The sequence below is a fragment of the Culex quinquefasciatus genome, chromosome 2 (assembly GCF_015732765.1).
Source record: "Culex quinquefasciatus strain JHB chromosome 2, VPISU_Cqui_1.0_pri_paternal, whole genome shotgun sequence".
In the NCBI taxonomy this organism is placed as follows: Eukaryota; Metazoa; Arthropoda; class Insecta; order Diptera; family Culicidae; genus Culex; species Culex quinquefasciatus.
Window position 1 is genome coordinate 56,339,740 of NC_051862.1, and position 20,713 is coordinate 56,360,452.

Here is a 20,713-nt window from a genome sequence, read left to right on the forward strand (position 1 = left end):
ATTGCGTGATCATATTTTTTTGTGGGTTTGACCCAAGGGAATGATGGAAAGAGAGGAATCACAAATCCGTATAAAGAATTTCAAGATTTTTCAGGTGTAAACCGAAAACGCGGTCTAAAATTAAAATGGAAGAATAAGGCTTTTAACTGCTTATTTATTTGTCGGTGTACAGGACGCCGCACTGCTTAACAATTTTCTGACGTACATTCAATTTTGCAGTCCAAACCCAGTCATTGAATTGGAAAAATAAAATTCTTTTTCAAATTTTCTTTTCTTGATTTGTGTGCACCTACGTCGAAGACCAAGATTGTTTACTTTTTGCTCTTTGGTCTGACAGTCTTGGTCTGACAGATTTGGTCTCATCATGGATTTTGGTCTGGTCGAGGCGAGGGATAGGACACAGCACCTTCCTGGTTTGACCAGGTCGCTTGAGTCGGAGTCGGAATCGATTTCTCCAAATCTTCTGAAATTAGAGTCTGATTCTCTTGGTCATCCGAAGATGGAGGAATTTTTGCACCTCAACTTGTTTATTACTATAATGAGTTTTTGATTTCCAGCAAACATATGTTACGTACTGGTTATGACACAAAATCAAACAGTCTTCTATTTGCCCGCTTCAACGTAATCTTCCTCCACAAACCCATCAGCATCTTCCAGGCAATTTCGCAGACAAACATGCCACACGCAGCCGACAATCCGAAAGCAAGCACCCACAGCGGTCCCACAATGTACTGCACCGTCAGTGGTGCCAGCTCCTCACCCTCGTTATGCCCAGCGGAAATCTCCGTCAGCGCCTGCTGAATCCGATTGTTCAACCACTTTCTCGCCGTACGACTCTCCCAGTAGATCAGAAACCCGTGCTGGATCGACTCCAGGTTGAACTTGTTGTAGTACTCCATCAGGGGCCAACCCCGCTGGGCGTACCCAATCGTATAAGTGTAGTACAACTCCTCCTTTAGAATCTCAAACGTGCGCACGTTGTCCTCCCGTATAAACGACCCGAACGCAAAGTTCCCCCCGTTGAGCAGCTCCACCCCGAGTCCGTAGGTTCCGCTGAGCGAACGTCGGTACAGCTGCTCTTCGTCCGGGGTCATGTCGAACTTCCTGACCACGGTTTGGATGTCGTGCTGAAACGGTTTAGATATCTTGACATGCTACCAGACGTGAACCCGGGATCACCTACCGAATCCGCCCCAAACAGCGACAGCACCCAAGCGATCGCTGGAGCTCCCCACCGGTACGGAGTCTGCACAAAGTCGTGGATCGTTTCGATCGACTTGCCGTAGCGCGGGATTGTTAGGACGCTGGCGAAGCCGCTGGTGTACGAGTTGCTCAGCACAACGCCGGACAGCAGGATGAAGGACACCAGGAAGCGGTACGCAGAGGAGTGGGAGCTAAAACGGGAGTTTTGGGTCAGTGAGGATCATCGGTGAAAAGGGCGGGTGGATACTTTGGGAACACTCCCTGATCGAGATAGATGGAGATTATGTCGAAGATGGACTTGTCGAACGGCGGTTGAGGCGAGTTGGGATCCAGCGCAGTGATCATGTGGTGCACAGCTGTCATCAGAACCAGCATGAAAGCAATCGCCCTCCACAGAGTATTTTCGAAGGGATAGATGAGGGTCAGTGAGGTGGGCAACACTTTGGCACCTGGGACCAGAACGGTGATCGTGGACTTGGCAACGTACTGACTTCCGTCCAGCAGGTGAAGATACCAGTTGTAGTACAAGCAGCACGTTGCAAACTCCGTTTCCTTCATGTACGTCGAGTAGATCTCACCGTAGCCGGACCCATTTTCGAAGATGTCACCCCAATCGCTTGGACCATCTGCAAGCAAAACTAATCAGTACTAACAATTTTTATGATAGCGAAACCTTCTTTACAAGGCCACAACTTGATGTTACAGTTACGGTTGTGGCAGAACTCCACGATCTGGCTTCCCTCCAAACCCTCGACGTACAGCTCCTTCAGAGCGGTGGAGTTGAACGCATCGGCATTCCCGTTTCCAGCCCCCACGTTTGTAGTCATGCAGTACGGAGCGTACTCGGCGACGCCCATGGGAATGGTTCTTCCCTGAAGATCGTACAGCTTGTCGTGAAATAGGATGTCCGCGAGCGCAGAGTGCGCCGAAGAGCTGTTCCAGGTTGTGGCCAGCTGCAGCACGTTAACGTAGCTGTTGGAGTAGTCTTGGGTGTAGAAATCGTGCGATCCGTTCTCACGAGGACTCAAAAGCCAGAGGTTAGGGTAGACTGCAAGATTCATAATTAGTAAGATGTTTCTACCAAGCTGGTATAAGTACATTTGAATGCTTCTTTGGTGATCCAGCTGTCGGCATTAAATAGGTTCTCTGCGACATCCAGAATCAGGAAGTTCCTGTCTCGCATCCGTTGCAGAGTCGTTTCTTTTATGATGAGCTTCAAATCGAAGAATTGCATCACCTGTTGCGATACTAAAATGTATGACTGACAGCCGTACTCGATGGCATCTCTGATATCTTGTTCCGCTGAATCAAGTCCCGCAGAAATCCACATCACAGGATGATACTGGCGAAATCCTTTGAGCAGCGCCGTATCAACCGCATCCAGTAGCTGACAGTGGAGATCGCACGGCGAAGATCCGATGGTCAGCTCGTGATCGTAGAATACGACCGTGCAATAACTTGTTGGGACAAAGTACGTGAGCACTGAAAGTGAGATAATGAATTCTTCTGCTACGATTACCAAAGTTCTTCAGCTTCACCAATGTACTGCAGCAGTCCAACCAAATCGCCATCCTGGTGAACGATCGGAAGCATTTTGAACCGGAACCCTCAACAAAACCACGCCAGAAGCAATACTGCCCTTTTTATAGGCAACCATGTCTGCTGCTAATTTCTCCGCGTGGAAAACATAATCGATTTCTCGATAGGTTCTAATTGAGCAGTGATTTATTCGCGGTACAAAGTTCATTAGTTGGAATGTTGCAGTTTCATAGAATCACCCCGTTTTTGCAGTTGTTAACAGTAGAAAATTACAGTCACGGGTTTCATTTCATGAGATCTATTAGGATAATTAATAGGGTGTTTCAGCCAAACAAAAAAGTTCTCAGAATCAGGCAAACCGAAGTTCCTCTAGTAGAGGATACCCATAGGGACTCTCATGCCATGAATTGGCCTGTCCCCAGCGGTTCGAAGTTTACATGTAAATTACTATGGGATTTTTATGCTTTTCGTTCAATCGTTCCTACAGGTCTGGGGACAACATGGATTCACTCGGAATAAAGACAGGTGTGTAGGGGATGGTCCAATGAACACATTCCAGAAGGAATTAGGCTTGTCCATTCTGTCCCCGAGGTGCGCATTGGATCGACGTCCGATGTCTCCAGAATCATCGATTCATCCTTCAAATGTACGCATTGTCCTTAGTATGCTATGACGGCTAGGAGAAAATTACGACGCCCCATGTCAGACGGTGGACACGTGGCAGAGCATCGACTCGAGTTTTGGCTCAGAAACATTCTTTAAAGTACTAAAATTATAATTATTGATGTTGCTGGAAGAATTTCAACTATTCTCAATAAAGTAAAATGATGATTTTGTGTTAATAATGGAATCGATGCCTCTCCACGTGTTCACCGTCTCATATGGGGCGTCGTGGATTCCACCTAGCCGTCATAGCATACTAAGGAAATGCGATGCTTTTGAAGGATGAATCGTTGGTTTTGGAGACACCGGACGTCGATCCAATGCGCACCTCGGGGACAGAATGGACAAGCCTAATTCCTTCTGGAATGTGTTCATTGGACCATCCCCTACACATCTGTCTTTATTCCGAGGGAATCCATGTTGTCCCCAGACCTGTAGGTACGATTGAACGAAAAGCACAAAAATCCCATAGTAATTTCCATGTAAACTTTAAACCGCTGGGGACAGGCCAATTCTCAACCAAATGGGCTGATATTTGGCATGAGAGTCCCTATGGGTATCCTCTACTAGGGGAACCTCGGTTTGCCTGATTCTGAGAACTTTTGGTTTTGGATGAAACACCCTAATAATTAAGCATTAGCCTGTCCCATTTTGAGGTCATGTTGAGAAATTTTAGATACTCACTGCTAAAATGATAGATTACGATGTTAGGAACAATGTTTTCTTAACTTTCAATTTACTAAAAAAGTAACAATTTTTCTTAAATCGTTTGAAATCAACACAAAAACTATTTCAATCAGGCGTGTATTTACATTAAACGAGGTAGGTTTTTCTCAAAATGGGACAGGCTACTAAGCATGCTACAAATTAAACAACATTGTGGAGGCTTATTTGGTTGGCGTGATTCCTATGATCACAGGCGGAGGCGTTTAATACGGTATGTCCACGCAACCTCCTTTCCCTTTAGATGCTGTGAAATATGACCGTTCGCAAAATGCTCTCTGCGGTAAACACAACGCAGTTGGGCTGGCCTCAATTTTTGCGATACGTTTTAGATTAGATCAGATAAAAAACATACGAAATATGAAAAAGCTCTGAATAAATTAAAAAATCTTGAAAGTCACGAAGGTCATCTTGGTCAACGAAGCATCAACCTTCTTCGCCGTCGCTCCACATTTACCTCTAATCATCCTTAAAAAGGACATTCGACCTAGTTTCAAACCGTCCCATGTTGTAGAACCGACCACAGGGACCGACGAAAGTGAGAGCCTTCGCGGCGGCCAAGTTTTCTCTAATTTCAAAAACACATCCATGGCACCGAGGGTTGGTCTCTAAATTATTGCATCGCGACAGCGGCGGCCTCCTTTTTTGTCCCTCTAATATATGTACGGGGAAGAACGGCGCGCGCAGCACGTGTCCCGCGACAGAACTACGGGGACGAAGTTGACGAAGAGGTGCTGGGTTCTTTATGGATCGCAGATGGGGTGTAAGCGTAATATAATAGCTTCACAAAAAAAAAAGAATAAAAAGGGTTGCGCGAATTATGGGTTGTTGTAATATTGGTATAGCTAGTAATTAGTTCAACAAAGTTTAATCATCACACCTATTCGAAGACTTTCGCAATATTACCAAATTTTCAATTAAAATCTCATTACTCATTGTTTTGATTACTGATGTTTACATTTTCTCCCCCTAATGTGTAAAGTGCTCTCTAATTGCTCTCTAATCACCAACGACGCGCTGGAGCAAATTCTCCGACATATCCAAGAGAGCGAGAGCATCGTGCAATGTTGTTTTGATTATTTCTCCGGTTCTGGTGGCGAAGGGGATAGGAATGTATGCCCGGCATGATGAACAAACTTCTAAGTTGTAAGTTGAGCACATGGACTGTGAACGGCACAAGTGAGCGTGTTTCGGGGCGAGAGAAGCACCACCGACTAGGTTGTTAAGGGAGATTGGGGTTATTGCACGATGGTAAAACTTTTGTTTCGAATTAGGCTTGTACGTAATAAAAAATTAAACAAAAAAATTAACACAATTCATTTAGAGCAGTTCTCTAGGATTTCGGTCATTCGATTTTTTTTGTATTTTTTAATCCGACTGAAACTTTTTTGGTGCCTTCGGTATGCCCAAAGAAGCCATTTTGCATCATTAGTTTGTCCATATAATTTTCCATACAAATTCGGCAGCTGTCCATACAAAAATGATGTATGAAAATTCAAAAATCTGTATCTTTTGAAGGAATTTTTTGATCGATTTGGTGTCTTCGGCAAAGTTGTAGGTATGGATACGGACTACACTGGAAAAAATAATACACGGTAAAAAAAATTTGGTGATTTTTTTATTTAACTTTTTATCACTAAAACTTGATTTACAAAAAAACACTATTTTTAATTTTTTTTATTTTTTGATATGTTTTAGAAGGCATAAAATGCCAACTTTTCAGAAATTTCCAGGTTGTGCAAAAAATCACTGACCGAGTTATGAATTTTTTAATCAATACTGATTTTTTCAAAAAATCGAAATTTTGGTCGTAAAAATTTTTCAACTTCATTTTTCGATGTAAAATCAAATTTGCAATCAAAAAGTACTTTACTGAAATTTTGATAAAGTGCACCGTTTTCAAGTTATAGCCATATTTAAGTGACTTTTTTGAAAATAGTCGCAGTTTTTCATTTTTTTAAATTAGTGCACATGTTTGCCCAGTTTTGAAAAAAATATTTTTGAAAAGCTGAGAAAATTCTCTATATTTTGCTTATTTGGACTTTGTTGATACGACCTTTAGTTGCTGAGATATTGCAATGCAAAGGTTTAAAAACAGGAAAATTGATGTTTTCTAAGTTTCACCCAAACAACCCACCATTTTCTATCGTCAATATCTCAGCAACTAATGGTCCGATTTTCAATGTTAATATATGAAACATTTGTGAAATTTTCCGATCTCTTCGAAAAAAATATTTTTGGAATTTTCAAATCAAGACTAACATTTCACAAAGGCCAAACATTCAATATTACGCCCTGTTGCGGTTTCGCAAACAGTTTGCTTCGATATTGAAAACATTTATTTCAATATCGAAAACATTTTTCATGATTTTGAAAACATCCATTGTTTTCGAATTCATCGCGATTTTTTTTCGGATCCGCCGACCGGATTTTGTTCCGTGTAGTAAACACACTGATTTAACACATTTTGTGAAGGAATACTTGTAATTAAAAGCAGTAATAAACAAAACCTAAAAAAAATGCAACGATTTTTTCCACCTTGATTGAATTCTGACGACACTCAACGGGCGTCTCAGTTGCACTAACCAAAACAAAAATTTTCCTACAAGGTTTGCCACGGTCTCCTGTTCTCAATTGACCACTAAATTAAAGAATCCTTCAGCAAAATTTTTTGTAAAGCGTTTGTTAACTACTCACTACAACAAACAGTTCCACAATTGCCTCAGTTTAGCAAGGGCAGCATGCCAAAATTAGATGCCGTTGAAGATTGAGAGAGCGGGCACCAGGGTTGCTAGAGGAAATGCGTACATTTTGCATGAAAACTTAAATAAAATAGGACAGAATGGGAACTCGGGCAGACGGTAATAACAAAATTCATGCCATTTCAATAACAAATACTGTTAAAATAACAAAAATTGTTATGGAATATTCGCATAAGAGTTTAATAACAGTTTATGTTATCATATCAAAATTTGTTATTGGTCTGATATTAATTGAAAGCCAAAACAACTTGGGAATAACATTTTTTGTTATGGAAGAATAACTTCAACTGTTATTGGGATGATCGGATTAGTTGTTAAAATAACAAAAAATAATAACAAAGAATTATTCCAAGAATAACTCAAAATGTTATCAGTTTGTTATAACAATAACAATCCATAACGACCAATAACAAATCTTGTTATCAATAACATAAAATGTTATTGGCCTAGTATTTTCAAATATCAAAAAATGTTATTCTCACGTTGTTTCCGTCTGCTCGGGAACACTGATGGCAACAAAATTGCAGCCGTGTGAGAGTTCTTGAAAGATTTGCAACCTGCCAAAATTAGGACCAGCGAGTGGTTGAAGATAGAACTGATGGCATGGAATTAGAGGCAAAATAAAATATATTGAAGCGCTTTTAAAATAACCTAAACACAACTTTATTATAAACACTAAAGTGCAGATTGATTCCAAAAGAGTGGCCATTTACAGCTATGCTGTTCGTTTTCGGCTTAAACGTAGAATAATGTTTTTTTTTGTTATCAAATATGTCAAATTCCCCTAATTTCTTATTTTATATATGATTTATGTCATGTGAATTTGTTCAATAAGGGTTTGTTCAAATATTACGTCCAGAGATTTTCGCGTTTTCAGACGCCCCCCCCCCCTCCCCTCTGTCGCGCACTTTTCCTACACCTCTAACATTGGCTGTCACAATCTCCTAACCCCCTCTACCCCCCCTCCCCACCATTTTCTTTTTTTGGACGTAATTTTTGAACGAACCCTTAATGCTTTACCTATTTCCAGAAGGGTAAGGAATTTTGATCCCTATTTTTTCGATCTCTAAATTATGTTTTTTTGAGTCTTGCCAAGCGTTATGAACATTTTTTCAAAATATTAGGAGTCAGTTTATCCCCCTTCAATATTTTGTAGCAGTATTAAGTTAATCACACAAATTTCCAAAAAAAAACTTGTACGCACTCCTCCCTGCTGCATAAATCTTTTTCATCTCATGTGCAACACCATCTCGTAGCATACAACATATTAAAAGTAAGAATGATAAAAGTTGAAAAGTATGAGCCAAACAATTTTTGTAAATGAATGCTGTGTTTTTAATTTAAGTCCTTAAGTTTTTTCAAGAATAAATTATATAAGAGTTTCAAAATTGATGACATGAAAAAAAATAATTTCAAACATGAAATGACTTCCTCAAAGTTGACGGTGGAATCAATCCATGTATTGACCTCTTAAATTTATCTGGGCATGCATATTTGTAACGTAAGATTGTCTGCAAATGTTCAACCAAATTCGTAATTTTGTATTTTTTTGTGAGTCGTTTCCTATCAAATCAAATGATTCGTGAAAATTGATGCATTAGCTAAATAAACATTATTTAACAAACTTTAATTTAAGATGTTTTGTTGATCAATAATCCCAAGTTTAAAAATATTTATATTTTTTGTGCACCTCATTCAGTTGCTTTTGCAATTTTTTTTGTTTTAAATATTCATTTAGTTTTTTTTTATTAATTTCATGAATTTTAAATAACAATTAGCAATAGGAATTGTGTTTTTTTACTTGTAATAATTAGTGCGTCCATCCCGGGAAATCCCGGGACAAAAATCTCGGGATTTTTCCAAAACCGGGAATTCCCGGATCCCGGGATTTTTTTTTACAATTTTTCCCGGGAATTCCCGAAATTGGAAAAAAAAAAACAATTTTGGTCTATTATAATTAGGGAGTACATAGTAATCGATACGAATTTGAAGCACTAAAATTTGTATTCGGCATATATCAGTATTAATTTGGCTTATTTGGGAAATTTGTTAAAATTTTAGTTCACAAATCCGAAAAATGCCTTGCGCATTAAATATTTTCTGTATAATTTAATGTATTTTTAAAAGACTGGTTATTATATTTACGTATATTTAAGATTTTAAATATGAAAAAAATATTAAATTATTTATATTAAATTATTTTTCAACAAACACCGGAATCTATTTGCCCCAGAAAAATGTAAAAAATTAAGACAGCCATTCAAGTCAATTTTTTGTATCGTGTTTTGAATAACTTCGGTTAAAACTGGAACAGAACAAAACAATTAGTACACCGATTTTCGAATTAAATGCTCTGATATGCTATGCTTATTCAGCCTGTAATCCTGATTCTCCCCAGTTGGCGGAGTAACTTAAAGATAATTTGTTAAATATGTTTTATAGAAACTAAGAAATTCAAAACTTATCTAAAATTTTACATTGACTGGTATCATTTTATTTCCAGAGTTTTTTTTAAAAGGTCCTATAAATGAGAGACAATAGCTTACCTTTTCAAAAAAAAAAAAAAAACTCTGGATTTGTTGTCGTTTCTCGTTTTTTAGACATTTTGAATGAAATTTTTCAAGCTTTTATTATGGCATAGATAAAAATACATAAAATAAATATATTTATAAAACACTTATTAAATTTGAATCACATTGGAATCAAAAATTGTAATTTATTTGAAATCCAAAGCACAGCAAAGAACAAAACAAAAATCCATTTCATTTTTTAGTTATTCAGTCGTCCTTGTTTGGATTGAAGTGTAGATTGTCACCATTTTTTTTATTATTGAGCTTATTCAATGGCTTTTAGCATGAAAAAATATCTAATATTATGAAAACATTAGATTTTGAAAATATATTTCCCGTTTCCCGGGAAATTCAAAACCCGGGAAAATTGGACGCCCTAGTAATAATGTTCCATAATTTATATTATTGCTTTCAGTGATACTACATTATTTGATTGTCATAGCAATTCCATGCCAAATAGGGAATTGATTTTACCGGACCCTCTCCTATGTCAATGACACTTAATTGTTGACATGTTATCCGTGGCGTATACAAGCCATTTTTGTTAATATGGAGCCAGTTGCACTCGAAAAAGGAGTAAGTTATTTAAATATATTTATTTCATAATTCAAATATTTCTGTATCTCGGATCCGTTGCAACTTGTAAAAAATTGGCGGGTTCTTTTTGCATAGTACAAAAAATATTTACTTACACTATTCTGTGGTCTTAACGTAATTTTTTCCAAAATTTTCCAAAACCAATCGAGGGAATACTTTTCATTAAAATCTCCACATTGACCACTGTCCAAAGTTAAATACTTGTGAAGATACTGAAGTTAAAAAAAATATGTAAGAAACAGACATTGCCACTTTTTTGTGGATTTTAGTCATTTCAGTTTCAAACATATTTTTATTGGAATGCTCGGAAATCGGGAATCTTTAAAATATTTAAAACAGTACTTTTCTGTAATTTGAATACAAATATTTCAAAAAATAAATGTTAAATTTGTTATTGTAAAACTTTTATGACTTTGTAAATACTTGTTTTCTTGACATTGAATTTTAATGGTTCATTTAAAAATATCACAATAGTGTATTCAACTGAATTAATGAGCATTTTATAAAATTTATTTATATACAGAGTATATGTTATGACTATTTTTGAAGCAGGATCATTTTCCACCAATCCATATGAAATCGGAAAAAAATGCCCCACTTTACGACTTCCATAAAAATTTACTCAGAATCATTTAAAAAAATCAAAAAATTCTGAATGCATGGGTTTTGACCCACACAGAAATAATTCAATTCCCGTAATCGTGAATTAAGTTCACGAATGTGAGATCCACGAAGGAATTTATTCATGAGTATGGTGCATTTGCACCATAAACGTGAATATATTCCTTCGTGGTTCTCATAATCGTGAACTGACTTCACGGTTTCGAGAATTGATTTTTTTCTGTGCATTATGAAAAAACATATTTTTTATCTTCTCTTCAACATTGTAGAACATAGATACACTCTTAAAAATAATCCTTAAAAGTTACAAAAGACACCTAAGTTTCAAATTGGTTTTAAATGAAAAAAATACTACCCCTTGCTATTGCAGATTCGAACATTACATGAAATTTCTCATATAATGGCATTTCTTCTTTTATTGTACAGTTGAATAAGGGGAATGAAAGTGATTTTAAAAACATTTTAAAAATAAATTTGATGATTTTTTTTTCGGAATTTTTATTGATGGTTTACTCAGAATTTTACAAAACAAAAAAAAAACAAAATCCCTTTGACACTGATTATGTGGAACGGCTGGTGAGATGGTTTAATCACTCTACTTGCAAGAAGAACCAATATTGGTTTGAGTGTCCAAAATTCCTCGACCTCCCCTATATGCCACCAGCTGGGCGCTTCGTACCATACCGGCATGAATCCGCGCGCTCCAAAAAAAGAGCGGGAGAGTGAAACCCTAGCGGAAGTCCCCAGGGTGGTGAGGAGTAGGACTAGACGCGGGGCCCCCCGCCTCTCATCGTGGTCGGGAGTTTGTTGGTTGGTTCTGTCGCGAGTTCATGCCGCGGTCGCGCGTCTTCTGTGCCTCAGTCTGGATCATTCGCTCCGGGTGTTTCGTTGTTCGTCGCCGCACTTTGGACGCGTTCCTGGCGCTTGTCGCGTTTGTTGTGGCGCTTTACCGTGTGTAACTTAAGAGTGGAGAGTGGTGACACTTAAGGAGGAGAAGGAGTTTGTTTTGACGGGGTTAGTCTTTTTTTTTAGTGGTGGCGTTTCTTGTTGTAGCGGAAGCTACCTTGAGGATACAGTGCATGTGAACTACGTCAGAGGAATAACCGCTAAAGCTGGGCTACCGTAGAATCAGCTGTAACTCCCCAAAAGTCAACACCGGAATGTTATCGGGTGGTGGCCTCCATTGCTCTATTAATGTATCGGGCGGCTTGATAAAAAGGTTGTGTTCAAACGACATTGCCAGAATCTGTGAACAGAGCGCAGTGATGAAGACATCGACGTCATTTCATCAGAAACATTAGTGCAATATCAGTACGAGGAAACCTCGGTAGTTTGACAACATTTGATAACTACAACAAATCCATCTTGCGTTTTTGCCAAACGTCATTTTTGTTCTAGCCCTAGACAGTTCTAGTTTCACCTAGTTAAACCAATGAAGTGAAAACTTTAATCAGTCGAATCTAAATGATGTCAAACCAGCGGGGTTACCCAGTAGCCCGTTATTAAACGCCGATACTTCACTCAACTTTTCAAACGAAGAGTTATAGCTTTTATACGCGTGTACGTACAACAGTACCCACCAGTCAGAGATATATTTGAAGCCAATTAATTGAAATCAATTGCTGAATTCAGATCGATCGCGCTCGGTGGCTATTATTGGTTTGTGCGACGACAACCCATTGCGATGATGGTAGAGGAGAGAACGAGGTTTGGGAGGGTCGGGTTTGTTGTGTACATTTGGGTTGGTGGCGGGCGTGTGGTGATAAAGTATAAACATATATGCTCGTGCTTGCACGCTGCTCTTCCTCTGCTACCACTCTATGTCGTCGTTGCATGTCTGGGCGATAGTAGAGCGGTGCGATAACGGTGGGAGCGGTTGAGGGGGATCGGACACTGAAGGTAGACATTTTTTGGATATTTGCAGTATTGTATTGCTGAATCTATACGAGTCTACGATAATTGTTCAAATTTATTGAGCTATTTATCACTCAATTTCAATTGAAAACGCTTTATTAGAGCCGTAATTGAACGTCCAAGAAATGGCTCTAATGAAATGGCTACATTAGAGGCATGATGGAATTAGATGCTGTTCCTCTTATCTATTAATATATAACTACTAGAATCAAGTAATACATCCTATTATTACAATTTGTACATAATTCAAGATAAGAAGCCAGTGTTCAATAAAATACTTCAGTTTTCTTAATTTATAAATTTAAATTGTAATGCTTTGGGAAAACGTTCCAAGCTAAGCGACCTATTTCGATAACTTGTGCAGTATTTTAAAACCCAAGCAACTTTTTTTCAAGAAATCAACATCGGGTTTCATCCTTATTATTTGTTTGAAACAGTTGAAATCACTTTTAAAAAGGCTTTAGCCTATTAAGTCTCTAGATAAAGAACAATCTGAAAATTCATGAAAAAATCAGCCAATTTAAAAATTAATTGATTTATTTATTTTTTTAAATATTATTTAAGCAAACTTGGTTGCGACTTTTAAGCTTATAATTTAAACATACACCCAAAGGAAAAATATATTTCAAAATCTGCAACAATGGATTTGCTGCAGAAATTGTCACACTTTATAACATTTTTTGCAGTAAGCCCGCAGATCATTTTTGCCCACGTGTAAACATTTCAGCGATCTGCAGTTCTCACCAACACATATAATGCTGGCCCGTCCCTGAGCAACACTCTAAAGAGAAGAATATGTTGGTGCTTGATAAAATATCAAGCGTCCATGGCGCGGTGGTAGCGTGTCGGATTAGTAACCAAGAAGTTGGTGGTTCAATCCTCGTTCTGATAAGGATTTTTTATTTGTGAAATACAACCAAAAAACCGTCGGTTATGTCGATGATTGTCGGTAACGGGCAAAACTGTCATACTCCTATATCGCAAAAAATGCATGAGGACAGTTTTCATGCAGTTTCTGATAAACTTTCATGCCGCCATGCATCACAATCATGCGACCGCCGTTTGGGTGTACTTTAAAAAAAAAACAGCAGGTAGGTTGGAGGCTGGACTGCCAATAAAAATAAAATTAAACAAGATATCACATCTAGAAATAATAAAATGAAATGAAAAGAAAACACAACAAGTTAAGTGAAGTTTTCGTAGAACAAAGTTGCTCAAAATGTCCCTGAATACGGCAAATAATTTTTTTTTGAAAAAATGGCAGCGTGGGATTTATAAAAGCTTTGATTTAGTGCTAATTGGTAACTCCAACAAACAAAATTTATGCACAGGCTCAATTCGAGGGAAAGTATGAACTACGAGCACTTCGAGTTTGTCAAAATATTTAGACAGGAACAAATTGTTTTTTCTCAAAAAAAAATTATGTAGAATTAGTGCGAAGCGCTTCTTAAACATATTGCATGCAATTTTTAGTTTGCATGAATGAGTGACAAACCACCCTAATTCTCATAAAAATCTAAAATTTTGCAAAGTTTTCTGATTTAAAAAATTAAATAAAAATTATAATCTGTTCTTAAATATTAAATAAGTGAAAATATCGATTTTTTGACCTTATCAAAAGTTAGGCTTGATTTGAAATTTTTGGAAATAAGTTTTATTGAAAAAATCAGAAAATTTCGACAAAAAATTATGTTCAACAATGAAAATCGGACCAATAGTTTCCGATATAGTTGAAAGTTGAAAAGTAGAGGCCAATTAGATGAAACTAATTTTTAGATGAAATTCATGTTCATTCATTGAATTCTTTGTGAGGTTGTTTCTTAAAAACTAATTGTCCAATTGGCAAAGTTCCAGAGAGAAAATTATAGGAAATTTCTCAAGTTTTCAAATATATAGTATTTTCTTAACAAATTATTTTTTATATTAGAAAAAAACCTAAAATATGAAAATGTTTACCTAAAACGCGATTTAGATCTAAACGACACATTTCATCAAACAAAAGCCCCTTGGAATTGCAACTCCAATTTTCCTGTAAAAATTAACTTTTCTTGATTATTGTTTTCTTCCCAAATTATTTTTTAACTTAAAAATAAAAATGTCTACCTAAAAAAGATATTATATCTCCTAAACCGGTTTTTATACCACCACGCACTATGACTCAAAAGGGGTTTTCAGTCTTCTAAAGGGATTAAAAAATCCAAAATTTAAAAAATACGCATTTTAGCAGTACAAAGTTGAACAAAAAAATAGATTTTCCACTACCTATTTTGTTCTGAAAAGTCCTAATTCTAACCCTCCAACTTTGCCGAAGATACCAAATTGATCAGAAAATCTCTTTTCAAGATATGAAATTTCACACATTTACATACCAATATTTTATGCCCAGCACCCACAAATGTATGGAAAACTACTTTATTTTACATAGGGACATGCACAAAGTTTTATTCAAATCAAAAAATTAAATAAATAAGGAAAAATACTCGGCTGTTAATTTCATTTTTTATATATAATTTTTATACTCGAATTTGATTTCACATTCGATAAATGATATTTGGGAAATAAAAATTAAAGATTGATATTTTCGAAAAAATGTTAATACTTTGCTTTAGGCAAATAGTTGCTTTATATTATTCTTTTTAAACATATAAAAAAATAGATTTTTAGGAATTAACCTTTTCTTATAATTTTTGTAACGTGTTTTTCTTAATTTTTCTCTTGAACAATTACAGTTTTCACAATAATCAGAAAAATAACCTGATACAGATAAATAAATAAGAAAATGTCATAATATCTGCCGATTTAGTGGTGAAACTGCACAGTTGCAATTATTCACACTTGTAGCCTCAACGGGGTCAAAAAAGTTGGAAATGCAATTTCACCGGCCCTTTGAACAGAAGGAAAAAAGTTGGAAATGCCTTTTTCATTGTTTCTTAGGGTAGACGCATCTGTTTTGGATCTACTTTGTTGTAGGTGATTCTTGACATCCTTCCGTATCGAATGCAAAAAGAATAATCCAATTCGGTTGAGTTTTCGTCGAGATACAGCCGGATGAATTTGCATTTCCAACTTTTTTGACCCCCTTGGTGCTTCGCGTAAGTTTTGACACCCTTTTTGCTACAAGTGTAAAGTCATGTTGTCTTGTAGTCATGTTGATCTTTTTCTTTTCTTGACGATTCTCGGCAAAAAATATCAAAATTTCCAGAATTTATCAGTTCTTATGATCGCAAAATTTTAAAATATCAATTAAAATTTGTCAAGGAGACAATTTATGGTGCAATCATCTTAAAATATTTTTATCGTGAAATAGAAATTAAAATAAATAAAATGTTTGAAGAATCAGTTTTGTGCCTATTTGCCAGGCACAGAGTAAACTGCCGTTTAAATATTTTATTTATTTATTTATTATTGAGATCAACATAATTGTGTAAAACTATCAAGTACAAATAGTCATTCTTATCTAAAATTTTCAGATTTTTTAAATCGAACCTAACATTTGAAAACGGCCAAAAATGTTTTTTGCGAAATTGAGGTTAAATGGAACCTAGATGATTTTTGCGGTGCAAGTGGTTATTTTTACTGGATTCCAGGGATATTTCCACATAAGTTATGTGTATTGTGGATGGCCGCATAAAGCGTCCGCTCTAAATACAGAGCGATAAGAAAGGCAAAATGTTGAAAAATGGGGAATTTGGGCAAAATGGATCCTTTGCCGGTACGTGCGGTGGATGAAACCATCACCGATTTCGCCCACTGTGCAACCCCTTGGCTTTAAGATTTCAATTCTGTTTTAAAATTAATTGAATGTTTTGAATAATATTCTGAAATTTAAATAAAATACATTCCTTACAACATGTTCAAACTCCTTCCAACCTCCCTTTCCAATCGTGCTCATCGTTCCGAGAAAAAACTCATTCATTACGGAATCACCCGCGTCGCGCCACCAGGCATCATTGAGTCCACCCCACCTACAAGTCTACAATCTTCCATTCAGGATACCACCCTCCCCCCGCTTCCCGCTTCGTAGTTTTGTGGTCTCGAACTTGAGAAGAACCAAAAATCGAAATCGTCGTCCGCTACCGGCGTCATCACTAAACCAAATTTAGGAAAGTGTGTCACCAAGATTGCCGTGCTAACATTTTAAAGGGGCTTAAAAAAGTATAAGATTGCTTTAGAGAATTTTTGTGTCAAAGTTTTTGTTTTATTAAGTTTTACCTAATTATAATAATAATATTCATAAAAACGGTAATCTTGAAATATTTTTCTCAATTTAAACCCTTTGCAGATTGCCCTCGCCGTGTTCGTCAATTAATGATCGAGCAGAAGATTTGGCGGCCCGTTTGAACTGCAGTGCAAAGTGTGCGTACGGACGCGTTCCGTCCAAGGAACGCCAAATCTTGATCCCTGAACTCGTCACTATTGGCCACCGTTGCCGTTGGTTGTTGCCGCTCTCTAGTTGAAGAGTTACCAAACGACGGCTCTCTAGTCAGCGTGGCAGAAGTGAGCCAAGCAAATAGTGAGGCGAATTTGAAAAACAAACTGCAAATATCCGCTTCGGATTGGAAAAGTGTGCACGCGCCATCGTCAGTGTCGGTGGAAAACTACCGGAAAATTCCAAAATTATACTCCGCGGTCTTCCGGGGGTGCAGAGTCTGGGTTGTGCGTCAGCTGAATTATTCAAAACTATTCAACGGAAACAGTGCTGGAAACAAGTGCAATGTGAAGTTGAATCAAGTGCAGTTCAAGTGAAGAAACAGGTGCAGCTCGTTAAAGGGCTTGGCCCTGTCTTGGGCAGGTTGGTCACTGGTTCATTACACTGTGTGACAAAAAAAGTGTGATTTTATGTTATTGTGCTAGTACCAAATCTGTAGCTATTTCCTCTGTTTGAAAATAGAAATATTTTAAAAAATAACGTAGCTGAACAAATATTTTTGCGTGACCCAGTGTAGAACACAGTCACAAGAAGAAGGAGTCGTCCCTCGATTATACGGGGGGCTTTGTGAGTCAAGGTCGGCGGAAGAAACTTCCAAGTTCCAAGCAACTATAATACCAACACAAATACAACGCGCAGACCGCTCTAGACATTAGCCGTAGTTCGAAGACGACACAGAAGTGGTGAAACAAAACATGTGGCAGCAAAAGGAATAAAAAAGGGAAAGCCGATGAAAATAAAAGGAAAACCAGTGCCAGCAGAACCACCCACAGCAAGGTGAGTTTTGTGGTATTTTTTTTTGTTGGTGTAGAGGAAGAGGTTTGTGATTATTTATGTGTATTATTTTTTTTTTAAATTTAGTCCACAAAGGTTTGACTAACAAATCGAAAAAAAAGTTTAAACATTTTCATTCAAGTTCTTAAAGTTGAAGTTCTAGCTGATTTATTAATTATTTATATGAAACATTTATCGAGCATATTTAATAAAATCTTAGAAGATGAATTTACAAGATGAAATGACGTTTATTTTTTTTTTTTAATCTGCCTTAAGGTCCTCACATAAATATAAGTTTCTTTTTGAAAATTTAGAATGTCCGACATGCGAAAATTCCCTAGCATTGCAGTGGTCCAGATCGGAACATTAAGTGGAAAATGAACTTTCCGAAAAAAATGTGAAGTTTTGGAGCTTTAGTGTCTTCAGAAGAGTTGTTGCAAATAGATATGAGCAACTTTTGGTTTGGTTGAAAATTAGGATGGTTTACGATTAGGGTGATTTTAAAATCTGACTTTTCAGGAATATTTTGATATTTTTTCTGAAGGCAGATTCGGATTCAGCGGGTAATATTACATGGAAAAAAATATAGCTGAGAAATTTTTGAATTTCCTTAGGGTGGTCCGTTACACTATTCCTTTTAAATTAGACTTTTTCAAATGAAGATATCTCGAGTTTAAAGAAAAATACCCCTAAGATTTTTTTAGCGTTTGTAGTGCTCTCAAATGCAATATGGCGCTTAAAATTTGGCCTGCGCTTTTTTGAGAAATATTTAAGTGTTAAATTTGCATCTTTTTACCTTAAAATGCTTTCTCTAAATTGGTCGTAGAAGGCGTAGGTTGCGAGATAAAATTTTGGTGCTCATCAGATTTCAATCTGCTGGGATCATTCAATTATCTTATTAATGATGGGCCGCATGACGTATCCGGACATAATTTTTATCAAAATATCTGAATCCTGCCTCCAAAAAAATGTATAATAATACTCATAACTTTTTATAGGGTTCTATGTTTTAGGCTCATTTGAAAACTCTTTCAATTGTCTAACTAATAACCAGTAGGAGGACGGATCCGGAAATAATTTTCATTGAAATCCGGCCTTCAAACAATACTAACATATCAATAACGAGCTCATAACTTCTGATCTTCAATCATTTGGAAAGATTAGAATCCAAAGATTTTATTTTTGGAGCGGTGTTTCTTGCCAATGATTTTGTTTAGTTTGAGGTAGCCTATGATTCTTATGTAAAATTTTCCGGGAACACGATGGTGATCAACTAAAAAAACTAACTTAATTCACCTATGTGGTTGGAGCCTTCCTCACAACAATGGCTGTACACAAGTTTCATCTATTTTTTATATCCGGCTTCCAAAAAGTACATCGATATCACTTAAGTGGCCATGTCTCGAGACAGGGTTGCCAGATCTTCAATGTTTTGGACTCGTTGGAAAGGTCTTTTGATAACCTAACCAACAATGGATAGCCAACAATGGATAGTGGATCCGTACGTAGTTTACATACATTGAAGTGAGATCCGGCTCAAAAAAAGTACATCAATATCACTTAAGGGGCCATATCTCGAGACGGGGTTGCCAGATCTTCTATGTTTTAGACTCGTTGGAAAGGTCTTTTGATAACCTAACCAACGTGTGGTCGTATAGTGGAGCCGGACATGGTTTACATACATTTAAGTGAGATCCGGCTTCAAAAAAGTACATCAATATCATTTAAGTGGCCATATCTCGAGACAGAGTTGCCAGATCTTCAATGTTTTGGACTCGTTGGAAAGGTCTTTTGATAACCTAACCAACGTTGGGTTGGATGGTGGATCCGGACATAGTTTACATACATTTAAGTGAGATCCGGCTTCAAAAAAGTACATCAATATCACTTAAGTGGCCATATCTCGAGACAGGGCTGCCAGATCTTCAATGTTTTAGACTCGTTGGAAAGGTTTTTTGATAACCTAATCAACGTTGGGTTGGATGGTGGATCCGGACATAGTTTACATACATTTAAATGAGATCCGGCTTCAAAAAAGTACATCAATATCACTTAAGTGGCCATATCTCGAGACAGGGTTGCCAGATCTTCAATGTTTTGGACTCGTTGGAAAGGTCTTTTGATAATCTAACCAACGTTGGGTTGGATGGTGGATCCGGACATAGTTTACATACATTTAAGTGAGATCCGGCTTCAAAAAAGTACATCAATATCACTTAAGTGGCCATATCTCGAGACAGGGCTGCCAGATCTTCAATGTTTTGGACTCGTTGGAAAGGTCTTTTGATAATCTAACCAACGATGGGTCGGATAATGGACCCGGACATGGTTTACATACATTTAAGTGAGATCCGGCTTCAAAAAAGTACATCAATATCACTTAAGTGGCCATATCTCGAGACAGGGTTGCCAGATCTTCAATGTTTTGGACTCGTTAGAAAGGTCTTTTGATAACATAACCAACGATGGGTCGGATGACGGACCCGGACATAGTTTACATACAGTTAAGTGAGATCCAAATATATGTGAAAACACATTTTTATACATAACTTTTGAACTACTTATCGAAACTTCAATCTGTATGAAACTCGATCTATGGGACCCTAAGCCAAGTCGAATGCAACAAGTTCGGGTCAAATCGGTTCAGCCAGTGCCGAGAAACATGAGCTAGTTTGTTGGTCACATACATACATACACACACACATACACACAGACATTTGTTCAGTTTTCGATTCTGAGTCGATATGTATACATGAAGGTGGGTCTACGACGTTTTTATACGAAGTTCATTTTTAGAGCAGGATTATAGCCTTACCTCAGTGAGGAAGGCAAAATACTATTCAAACGGTTTAAATTTTCCAAAATTGCCTACTTATGTAAGAATTATATGCATTTTTAATTTATGTTTGTTTATTGTA

At 37.1% G+C, this 20,713-nt stretch overlaps 2 protein-coding genes across 2 annotated transcripts in view; one reads left to right on the forward strand and one right to left on the reverse strand.

The window, feature by feature from the left end:
- Positions 1 to 480: 480 nt before the first annotated feature.
- LOC6039632 lies at positions 481 to 2,975 on the reverse strand. The gene is made up of 6 exons (XM_038255508.1): positions 2,742 to 2,975; positions 2,302 to 2,685; positions 1,886 to 2,251; positions 1,451 to 1,829; positions 1,184 to 1,394; positions 481 to 1,127 (listed from the first exon to the last, which is right to left on the reverse strand). The coding sequence occupies exons 1-6, from the start codon at positions 2,794 to 2,796 to the stop codon at positions 579 to 581; spliced, it is 1,944 nt and encodes a 647-aa protein (XP_038111436.1). The 5' UTR covers positions 2,797 to 2,975; the 3' UTR covers positions 481 to 578.
- Positions 2,976 to 11,539: 8,564 nt separating this feature from the next.
- The window catches only part of LOC6052069 (solute carrier family 12 member 4), a 567,840-nt gene continuing 558,666 nt past the window's right edge, over positions 11,540 to 20,713 (forward strand). The window contains exons 1-2 of the mRNA XM_038253584.1: positions 11,540 to 11,692; positions 16,875 to 17,798. The gene's annotated coding sequence lies outside the window, so the exon portion shown is untranslated. The remainder of the gene's footprint in view (positions 11,693 to 16,874; positions 17,799 to 20,713) is intronic.

What these genes read in the sequence shown, in the direction of transcription:
- LOC6039632 (XM_038255508.1), bottom strand. Translation starts at nt 2,796, where the DNA reads ATGCTTCCGATCGTTCACCAGGATGGCGATTTGGTTGGACTGCTGCAG. An exon ending in CACCAAAGAAGCATTCAAAT is followed by an intron (nt 2,252 to 2,301) that starts GTACTTATACCA and finishes TGAATCTTGCAG; the next exon opens with TCTACCCTAACCTCTGGCTT. An exon ending in CGCTGTTTGGGGCGGATTCG is followed by an intron (nt 1,128 to 1,183) that starts GTAGGTGATCCC and finishes AAACCGTTTCAG; the next exon opens with CACGACATCCAAACCGTGGT.